The following is an 11,193-nucleotide window of genomic DNA, read 5'->3' as shown; positions in this document are numbered from 1 at the left end:
CCTGAAGCTAGCACGCCAGCTCAACATTTCCCACCAGAAGACTTTTTCTGTGAAGTGACACTGATGGTAGCGAAGGATGCCTTTTTCGAAGAGCCTAACTGGTGCCCATTCCTGTGGTAGCTGATGAGGGGTAACCATGCGTCAGTTTGAACTGGCACAGGACTGTCCTGATCTAAGTGCCTAGTTGTGCGAAAATTCATTTGAGGAGTCTTAAGCTGATTTGTATCTTTTCTAACACATGAAGTGAAGCTTTAATGATACTTAATAGATAGAAATCTCTGATAGAGCTTTCTTTGGTTAAAGGATAACTTTCTGTGTTTGGTTTCAGCTGGTCTCTAGGTTTGCTAATCCTGTATATGTCTAGATGAATTTAATGTTGATTTATTGTTTTAATAATGGATTTGGTGCAACTGCCCCAAACAAGATTTGACTGCAGTGAGTTAAACCCTGCTGCATGAACATTTCTCCTTAGAATCATGTTTCTAACAATTTGTGTGTGGTAATTCCTTGCTGATACAAGCTTTTCAACATAAACTAGGATTAAACCAGTCAGTGAGAATCTTTCTATCAAGAAGAGCATTTATTATCATCTTACATAAATAGGTGCAGTTTTGTGCTTGACTTGGATATCCTGGTTTAAACCCACTTACCATGGTGCAGCGTGGCTTAATTGAACAGGCAGGTGCAAGCTGAATAAATGCAACCAGTGTTAACCTCTCACAAAACAGTTCACATATAGGTTGCACTGGAATAATGAGTTCTAATTTCAAATCAGCCCAAACAAGCCTTAAATTTCCATAACAGAGTTTTCCTTGTTGCCAGTAAACACTGTAGTTTAGCGAATGAATGTTACTCAGTATGATCAATGAGTTGCATCTGTTTTCTGATGTAGCCTGGCCCATAGCTTAGGACTAGATCTGGCAATGTTGCTCATCCAAGGACTAGCTTTGTTTGTTCACTTCTATTTCAAACTCAAAGGCTCTGTACTGGGTTGTCTGAAGGCAGGGAGCTATAGCCTGGTAAGTGGTCCTTCTGTGTCTGATTGCAGGCTGGAAAGGGCTTGGGGAAAAGGTTTTCCGTGTGTAGTAGCATGTCCCTGGTAGCTTGCAGGGACTGGATGGAGCCTGCAGTACAACTGGGCTTGGACCTGCTCAGGATAATGAAGCTTCAGCAGCTGTCTGCTTAGATCTGGCCTTTAATAGCTGAAGGTACAGTCCCTTTCTTTTCTGTTCCTTACGAAATGATTGGGATGCTTTGTCAGTCTGTCTGCACCTGACTGCTGCTCACTGGCTTGCCCCGCTTCAGGCTACCAAATATTTGGGTTCATCTGGCCGGAGTTTCATGATCTTTTCCACACAGAGCAGGATGAGAGTCAGAAACCAGAGGCTCCAGCCAACAGCTGCTGCAATCCACCCGTAATCATCCATGCCTGACTGGCAGCACGTAGCCGCTTGCGTGCAGAAGTCCACATCTGGAGGAGAAGAAATGAAGTGAGCTGATGGGAGCCTAAATACATAGCAGGTTTTCCTTGCTAGAAGGCAGGTGAGATGGTGACTTCACGATATGCCCTGTGTTCTGTCACTCTGCCTTTGGACATCTGTCCCCTAAGCCTGGCTCTTAACCGCGAGGATGGCAGTATTCAGTTTTATCTACACATCTTCAAGATTTGGTCATCGCCATTGGCCAGCCATGTGAGCTGGTACTCTTACCACTGTGCCCACCGTTACTGAAAACTTTCAAAACACCTAAATAGCATCTGCTTGGTCAGTTTTAGGAATGGAGTATGATAGAAGTAGCTAGTTACTATTTAAAATAAACATAGTGTAGAGAAAACTTCATGCAACGGAGTAAGAGGATCTCTCTAGCAAAGACACTGTCAGCAAGATTTCCATCATTTCAGGTACCCACTACCTCTGTTGGTAATAGAATCACTGGCTGCTCTGTGCTGGGCTGTTAAATGCAACTTGCCTGTGTTCTGCTGTTTTTACATTTACCACCACTGGGACATCCCTTTTTCACATATCTAAAAATGAAATTTTTTTAACAATTCCATGCATTTTCTCTATTTTCTCTTGCATCTTTTGTATCTTTTTTCTGTTTGTTTGTTTAAAGCAGTTCAATTTCTGAAAGCCACTTGAGGAACCTATCATTAGTTGTTGTATTCATGCTGTTGTTTAAAGGTGTCTGCCACGCTTTTTCCATCAGGTGGATACAGTGAAGATACCCAGCTCTGTGTCTGCATCCTGTGTGGTGAGGTGGACGTATCAAAGGGAGCGTGGAGAACCAAAGCATCTCAATTCCTTGGGCTGGAAGGGAAGCTGAGCATGAAACCTCAGTGCCCATGAAGGCTGGGGCAGCCAGAACCACCTTGTCCTATACCTTTGTCATCATTTAAGGTAGCACACCTCTACTGGTACATGTACTGCAGTGCAGGAACTGTAGGACTTTGGGGCTGCTTGATGTTTGGGATGGAGAGATGACTCTGGGAGGACTGGTGGGATCTCGGATTGCCTGAGGGTGGCTGTTTGGGGAAGACTCAATAGGATGGGGGCACTCCTGGAAGATCACATTGTGCCCAGAGGCAGCTGGTCTGGCAAGAGTTCTAGGGCACACAAACTGAACCAGCCATGGAGTAGTCTGTTCAAAGGTGTAAGTCTACCTGAAAGCATGCAGGATATATGGGCAATGCCAACAGAGGAGGCTTAGAAATGCCTCCTAGAATTTCACCTGCAACTGAAGCCTTGATAACAGCAAATGGTAACAAATAAATCCTTTTCCAGGATAGCCTCTCCAGAGACCTGCTTAGTCCTGGCTTTATCATGGTAGTCACAGTTTACAAAGACTTACTAAGACATGGTGATTCGTACTCGGTTGTGGGCATGGCACTTGTTGAAACACTGGAGGCTCCTTCAGCTGCTGCCAGAAGGAAAGCACAGGAGAAAAGATGAGCACATTAACCAGCTCAGGTTGGAAAATACAACATACAGATATAGGTAAGAGAAGGAGAGGGACATGGGCTTCAGTGAAGAAGGTTTTGCCTCTTTATCCTGCTTCCTACCCAGAATCAGAGCACACTTGCACTCTAGCACAGCACTGCAGCTGGTCTCCAACCCTCCAGATCTGTAATATCCATTTTCCCTGAACCCTCCTTAGACCTTCTAATATCACATTTTCCCCCAGCCACAGCATGCACCTTGGAGTGTTGCAGGATGGCGTGGCTGAGGGATGCCTGCTTGGGAGAAGCACAGGCTGCTGTGGTCCCTGTGCTAGCACCAGCCTGTCCCCTGCTGCAGAAGGAAGGGAGACATGGAAATATCTCCTCCTGTACCACCGTGGGCAGTCCAGTTTGAGTTCAACCAGGTGAAGTGTCTGCAATGGCCCTCTGAGATATAGGAAAAACACAGCCTTACAACTATAGTAAGGGTTGCTGCTGCATGCAGGCAGAGGGACCCCAACGAGCTGTTGGTCTAGAGACCAAGCAGAGGTTGAGAGAACCATATCCAGTCAAACCATCTCTGAGCTAATAACTCGGAATATGATAGAGGAATTCAGATCGAGCTTGATATCACTGAAGACTCCAAAACAATGGTTCAGGATTAACTTCAGTTCAGGAAAACAAAACTTAACAAGACCTTTGCCCAAACCTTTTGTTTTGAGTTTGTCATTTTCCAAGTAACTATAAATAAATTGAGGCTGTCCTGCAGGAGGTGCCCCCTTGGGATTACCTACTGATGTTCTGCTTTGTGTTTTGAGCTGAGTGGCCACCGGCAAGGTGAGAGCTTTCCTTTTGCCTGCTGCCAGTATGGGACCAGGTCCCCAGGCAGCCTTCTCCAGGGCAGGGTCTGAGTGCTCCTCATTCTTTTCCCTACCTCTGCTAGGACTTGCTGAATGACCTTGGCCAAGCCCATAATTTCTTTTCTGGGTTAATGTGTACCCTCATGGAAGCACTGAAAAGAATAATTAAAACTTGTGCATGACCTGTGGAAGAAAGTGCTGCAGAGCACAGAGCACTGGTTCACATTTATAGACTTCGCAGCCTGGAGACAGGCTGTCAAAGCTAACCCATCTTTAAACATCTGGCAGGTCTCAGCTAGTGCTGATACACAAATGCAAGCGATATTCTGACGGGACAAGAGCTGCTCACAGGTCTCATTTACCCCTGGGTTTAGGCAGTCACTCCAATTACAGGGACAGCAAAGCCAGATTTCCTGCAAAAAGCACCTCATATTAGATAAACCAGGATACAGTGAGCCTCTTCAAATGGTCTCTTGCATCAGCAAGTAATTGAAGGCCAAGAAACCGTGGCCCCCTATCTCTGCCATTCAGGAGAGCAGCCTGCAGCTCACTCACATTTAGGGTGGCTTTGTAAATAACTGGCAAAAGCACTTCTCTTCAGAAAGATGCTGTGATCAATAATACTGTGTAATTCTCATTAGCATTAATCAATTCCAGCTCTTTACGCTTTTTGGACGATACAAGGGAGCCCTCCTTGTTTTTAAAGAACAAATCACCGTCAGCGGGCAATACGTTTAGAGAGAAGTGGGAGGGAAGGCAGGGTACAGAAGCTGGAGCGTAAGAGGAGAGCCCTACCTGCTGAGCAGGAACGCTGGAGCATGGTGGTGAAGAAGAGCACGGCGAGGGCTGCCCAGGGCTCGCAGGAGAAGAGCTTCATGCCGGGGGTGCAGCTCCCACCCGAGCACAGGTCAGCTTGCTGTTACTGGCAGCTCTGCTTCTGCAAAATCCTCGACAAACTCAGACGGCCGGTGTGCAGGGCAGAGGGTGGAGCAAAGGCGCTTCCTGCTGCCAGGACACCTTGAACTTCCCCACCACAACAGGGTGAGGAAGGAGAAGGGCTCGGAGCAAAACAGCCCCAGCAGGAGGTGGGTATGGGTGCTGAGGCAGCAGGGGGAGGGCCCCTGAAGGTCAAACCTGGAGGTTTCTCCCCAGGGCCTTCTGCAGCCTGAGGGAGAAAGCCCTCTGGAGCCAGCCCTTCCCAGAGGGGTCCCCAGGCAGCTTCTGTCACCTGAGCCTTTGCTTGATCCTGCAGAGATGGGCTAAAAGAGCTGTTGAAGTGCTTCTGGTGGTGGCTTGGTCTGATGAGCACCACACATCGCTGCAGTTCCGCAGGCTGTTGGCTCTGCGTGCCCCTGGCTGTTACCCATCACAATGTTCTTCCTAAAGAAAGCTTCAGGCATTAAATCAGGAAGAAAGCCTCTGCCAGAGGTGGACTCTGTGGGGAAAACAGGTTGTTGGTGCTTTCCACCACAGCCAGAAATGATTCTGGGTGTTGATGTGGAAATAAAGGCATCTGGGGCCTGCCTGGGATGGTCAGCTCTCCTGTGGGAGGTGAGGGAGAAGGCAGCTGTGGCAGCCATCTGAGTAGGATGGGCAGTATCTAAAATTTTTTTCTTCCATCCACACTGCTAAAGTCAGCAAGCAGTGGAATGACAGACTTCCAGTGGGAACTGCAGTGAATGGGATGTGATGGGGTGCTGGTATTAAAATAAAAATAATTAAAAATCCCTGAGAAATATTTGTTTTCCCTTTGTTTAAGAAAAAGCTCAGGAGCAAAACATATGAGGTTTCAGCCCTGACCAGTGTTCCCCTTGCTGTCCCCCCTGTGCCCCAAAGGCGCTCTGCTCCCTTGCAGGTATTTGCATGTAGGCACAGAAGGATGCAGGCACCAAGGGGCTCCCCTGGAGAAAGACCTCCCTGAGCCGCAGAGCAGTGCAGGCCAGCCCAAAAGGACACACTTGCTGTCCTTGCCTCCCTGTTTTGGTGTCAACATGCCTTCAGGACTGGAGGAGTCACGGGCTGCCGACAGCCAGTCCATGGCAGCCGCCTCCCACCTCTGCTGGTGTGCATGGCCCCTGTCCTTCATCTGACACCTCAGGAGTGCCTGATGGCATGTCCTGCTCAGCTGGCAGCTGCCTGGGTGCGTGACCCCAGCCAAGGTGGCTCTCGGCCTGGATAGACACGGGGCACAGCAGGAGAGGTGCTGAGAACACACTCCTACTGCTCAGGGTTGCTTGGAGGTAGCCTGTAGGACAACCTTCATATCAGCCTGATATCAGTGTCTAAGTCCTTTTGTGCTAATTTTCTTTAATTCATGCTTTTATCTGAGCGCTCTGTTGCATCAAAACTAAACTAAGACTCAACTCTTTTACTCTGGGTAGGAACGGTGCTCTGCTCGCTTCCAGCTTCACCAGTCCTTCCTGAATTTCTCAACCATGCCTCCTGCTGAAAGCTAATCTGGCATTTAATTTTGCAGAAATAATGAGTACAAGTGTTCTGTGCAGAGCAACATGTTTGAGGGACAATGAAAGTAGATGAAACTGCCCTGCTGTTATGTGAATGAATGAAATATCTTCTGAATTTTAACTACTACCTAAATACTCTGACAGCTTGCAGGTAAGCCTGCCCATTTTAAAGGATACTGAAAATACTTTACATAATTGACATAAAGTATTTATTTTCCTTTATAACAATTTTTCCTTCTGTAACACAGAAAGTGCTGCTCCAAAGTCTTCTGAAGCAGTGAAAGGCTGTGTTTTGCTTCAGTGATTTTTGGATAGAACTGGAAATGAAGGCTTTGCTCCATAAGTTTGGGCACAATGGGAGCCCTAGAAAATCATCTCCTGACACAGATTTGGATTTGTTTCATTTCTTATGTGTAATGCATTCATATTTCAGTGCTGTGACTGTCTGTGGAGCGATAAGACTCTCCAAGCTGTCCCTAGCTTGGTTCCTACGCATTGTACCAACTCCAGTCTGTGTGAGGATGCCTTGCTGTGTGACATGGCCACAGCACCAGCAGAGAAAGGGGTCTCCTTCAGCTTGTGCTGTCCTGTCCATGCAGTTCTCAAGGCATGACTCAGTTTACCCTAAAACCGTGTCCTTCCCTACCTCTTTCCTTAGAGATTCTTCCACAGTGTGTAGGGCTGCTGGTCAGCTTTTTCTGATAATTACTAAGAAGGCAATACTTCACATACAAACCAATTGTGTGTTTTGTGCCACAGGGAGAGCTTCAGCATTAAGTTTCTCTGCTGAAGAAGGTATTACCCTTGACACACCACTACCAGGTGTGTCTCTTAGGGAATTATTACCTTTTATCGTACACACGCATTCTCATTCTGTCTATATATACATATATATGTTTTCTGTTTACATGTGCAACATGTTTATGTTTTGTGTTCCCAAGTGAAATCTGATTGCTGCTCCAACCCTGTTGCATCCCTGCAGTGACCAGCATGATGGTAACTGAGTGGTAGCACTGTATTTAGCTCAGGGCAAAGCACACAACCTCACTTTTTTTATTTGAGGTGAGTTTAACTACAACCTACCATGATTTCTGTGTACTTGAGGTACTTCCATGCTCAGCTGCTGCAACAGCGTGTAGCTTGGGTGAAAACACACATTAACATGTAGTGTGATCAGCCAAAATCTCCTGTGTGGTGGAGCTGAGCATGGAGTGGTTACTGACATGTTGATCCCAGTGACACATACAGCTGCATGAAACTTCTCTAGGCTGCTGAAAATTGTGACACCCCTGCAGTTGCCTCTTTGGGATCTCCCTTAGCTTTGCATATTGACAGAGCAGAGTCTATGGCTGGTTGATAATTCCCAGCTGACAATTCACAAGGGCTCTGCTCAACTTACAGAAGGTATCATGGTATTATAAGCCAATGAGTAGGCTAGGTGGTCTGACCTACTGGTGAGATCTACCTTCAAAACATGGCTTTAAAAAGCTGGCAACTTCAGGCAGACCGACCCAAGCCAATTATTTGTCCATCAGGGAGGGGGCTATTTTGATTAGCATCTTCATTGATGGGAAAAATGGCCTTCTAAGCTAAAAATACCTGTAAACAGGGGATTTGAATTATAGAACTGGGTGAATGGAACAAAAAAATCCAAACCACCCAGGTTTTATTATTTAAAAAGAAGGGGAGAGGGGATCTGATTTCTGTTTGCACAGAGGAAAACAGCCTGAGCGCTCCAAAAAATGTGACAACTGTGCCCTTTGTCCTTACCAGTCCCAGCTGAGGTTCAATTAGAGAAAAGTTGGGTTTGTGGCCCCACCATGCCCCAGTGCTGTCCCTCTGGACCCCCTCCCTGGGCAATGAGCCTGCTGAGGGGGCTGGAGCCCTCCCTGGCTCCTGCTCCTCTGAATGGCACCAGCTGTAGTGCCTGCTGTCAGTGGTGATAATCTGATCTTTAATAATATGATTATTATGAAATACTGTTCATACTTATCCATGCCAACGGTATGAAATAGGAGAGATACTTTCTGCTACTGTTGTCTGTGTGCAAAGAGGGACACGAGCACGGGAGAGGGCTTTAATCCTGTGCTCCATGTTTGCTCACTCCTCAGCTAGCTGTTCTGAGTGGCTGGCACAGCAAAGATTGCTCAGGTGATTAAGTGTGCCTGGGTTTCCCTCCTGTCCCCTCACCCCAACAGCTCTCAGGGGACCACCAGGCATAACTGTAGCACTGGGTAAGAGCAGCACGGGCTGACTGCCACGCAGAGCAGAAGCGAGTCTGATGCATTAAATGAGCGTGACAGTGGTGCTGGGGGAAGAGCATGCTGTGGTTTCAGAGACAGGAAACAGTCTGAGAGGCTGTTTTATTTTATTGTGTCAATACAGCTCAGTCAGGAGCTGAATGGCGAATCCTGTTAGTTAGCGTTAAAGTGTGGGCTGCTGGGCAGTGTCTTTTCCCACCCCACCTTCTCCTCAGCCCTGCATGGTGGATGTGATACTTTTGCATGTGATGAGGGGCCGACAGCAATGGCTTTGCTTCTGCCTTTTCGGGGAAGTCCCACTTTTCCAGCAGAAGGTGCTAAGTTTCACCTGCCTTTAATCTCTTCCACTGGTAGCATCCATAAGGAAAGCTGAGCGCACTGACAAGAGGAGCAGGGTGCAACCAAGGCAGTGAGGCCAGGGAGCACCAGGCCCAGCTCAGCGCCATGGCCCTGCTCCCAGCACCAGCAGCAGCTGAGCAACATGGAAGTTTTAGGCCCTCCCACCAGAGTTGCTTTATGTTTTTTCTATACCATATATACGGTTCATTTTGGGTCACGCAGCTTGAGGCAGATGGATTTCAGAAAGCGGCAGGAACCCTCTCACAGTAGTTGACCTGGGCCACTCCTAGTTGGTTTTGAATGGAAAACCTCTGTGCTAGAAAGCTCGCTATTGTTATAGGCCTTTGGTATTGTTCCCTTGGACAAGTTGTACCCTTGTCAGGTCAGGGCTGCTGGGCACCTACAAAAGCCTGGCCCTAAGAAAGCATTTCTTTAGGGGACACTTTGCAATTTACTTGTAACCATGCATTTTAATTAGCTCTTCTTCCAAGCTAGGACTTAGTAGTGACCCTGCTACACTTAGTAGTGACCCAACTGCCCTTATTTAATGGGACAAAACCTGTCTCCTCTGACCTCAGTGAGAGCTCTGCCACTGGTTTTAGAAGGGGCAGCATTTCTCTCTGGAGTCCTCACTTTAGCAGCTGCAGTGGGCAAAGGGCCACAAAGCCACCTTTCCCCATCAGGTTATTTCAAGCAGTGAGAATGAGGTTCCTGCTCGCTGCACTGCCCCAAGCTAACGTAGCTCTCCTGGCAGAGCCCCTTGCCCCCGAGCCTCCTCTTTGCCACACAGCTCCGGCAGTCACTTGGCTGGAGTAAAATCATTAACCTCCCCTTGTTTCCTTCTCCTTTGCTGCACTGCTGCTGGTGAGGAAAAGAAAGCACAGGAGTTTTCCGCCTTCCTGACGACTGACACTGCACCCAGTGCTGCAAATGACCTTTTATTGGTTTATTGAATCCCTGCGTGCAGCAGGTTTTAAAGGCTCTGGCTTGTTTTCGGGTCAGCGGGGCGGTGTGAGCCAGCGTGCCCCGTCTGTTATTAGTCCCAACACACCATGTGCCACTGGCTCTGGCAGCAGACCCAGCAGGGAGGTGGGGACCCAGCCAGAAAGCACCGGGTCTAGACCACCTGGGGGTTGCTCTGGGGCGGGAAGGTTTCCTTCCTCTGGTCTAGACCGGTGCAGACCTCAGCAGAGAAGGTCTTCTGCTCCCAGTGGTGCCAGAGCCCAGCCTGGCTGTCTCCATCTAGCAGGAGGCTGAGCCTCCAGGAGAGGAGTGTGGCACCTGCAAGCCCTGCAGCTCCGTGCCCGAAACGGGGAGCGTTTTCATGCCGTAACGCCGCTGGAAAATAGAGAGCAGAGGAAGCGTGAGTGATTGTTCTGTTAACTGTTCTTTGGCCAAATCAAACAAAATTGGTGTGTGGGGGTGATGACAGGGGCACAGCTGACAGCAGATCCATTTGGGAAAGCCCCCTATATCCACAGGAGGTGGATGGAGCGAGCATGCCCTGCCTTCCTCTGCATGGGAAGGAAAACAGATTTTCTCACTGAAACGAAGTTTTTCTTCTTACTTGTCTTTTTTCACCCACATTCCAAATCAAGAGGAAAGTGAGCCTTAGGGGGTTTTCACTGATTGATTGCTAAGGAAAAGTAGAAGCCAGGATTGGGATGGATTGAAACATTTTAAGTAAAATATTTCCAGATATTTCATTTAAGTTTTGATCTTTTAATTCTAATCCTTTAACATTTTTTAAGGAAGTTAACTGTGAATATAAAAGTAAAAGCTGCTTTAAATTACATTCTCTTCACACTTTTCAGTCTAAAGAAGTTAAGATGGGACATTTTGACATTCTTTTAAACTTTTTGAAAAGCAGGGAGAGGGAATTTTTGACATTTTTGCATGAGTACTGTGGATGTGGGTGCAGCTTTTGGGTCTTTCTCATGTGAAAAATATATTTTGCTGAAAAATGTCCAACCAATATCAATGTTTATATCCTTACTCAAGCCAATGCAGCTGGTACATGGTAAGTTTTATTTTAACAAGCTATTAGTTTAATATACCTTATTTTCAGCATTTTAAATCATTTAGTGAATGACTAGAGTAAGACAAGGAAAACAAATAGGGCAATTGAGCAAATACAAACTAGTAACTAAGGTACTGCTGTTAAACAGCCTTTAATACCCTGAAAAATGTTTCTATCATATTTAAGAGGAGTCCTTTATGCATTATAAAATACATAATTAGAATGCACATTAAGCTGTAAGAAAAAAGGGTTGCAAGACAAGTTAAGAATACTCATCTTCCCATCCTGGTCAACACATAGAAGTGAAGTTATA

The 11,193-nt window shown here is 46.9% G+C and overlaps 1 protein-coding gene across 1 annotated transcript; it reads right to left on the bottom strand.

Annotated features, from left to right (window-relative positions):
• Positions 1 to 1,301: 1,301 nt before the first annotated feature.
• TMEM213 (transmembrane protein 213) lies at positions 1,302 to 4,672 on the bottom strand (the record flags this gene model as incomplete). The annotated part of the gene is made up of 3 exons (XM_084302749.1): positions 1,302 to 1,531; positions 2,848 to 2,916; positions 4,591 to 4,672. 3 exons carry the CDS (start codon positions 4,670 to 4,672, stop codon positions 1,302 to 1,304), a joined length of 381 nt encoding a protein of 126 aa, XP_084158875.1.
• Positions 4,673 to 11,193: the final 6,521 nt, after the last annotated feature.

Source organism: Netta rufina (genome assembly GCF_964035555.1).
Source record: "Netta rufina genome assembly, chromosome: 1".
NCBI classification, from domain to species: Eukaryota; Metazoa; Chordata; class Aves; order Anseriformes; family Anatidae; genus Netta; species Netta rufina.
Note: the sequence above shows the minus strand (reverse complement) of the source record. Positions and strands in the feature narration are given on the sequence as shown.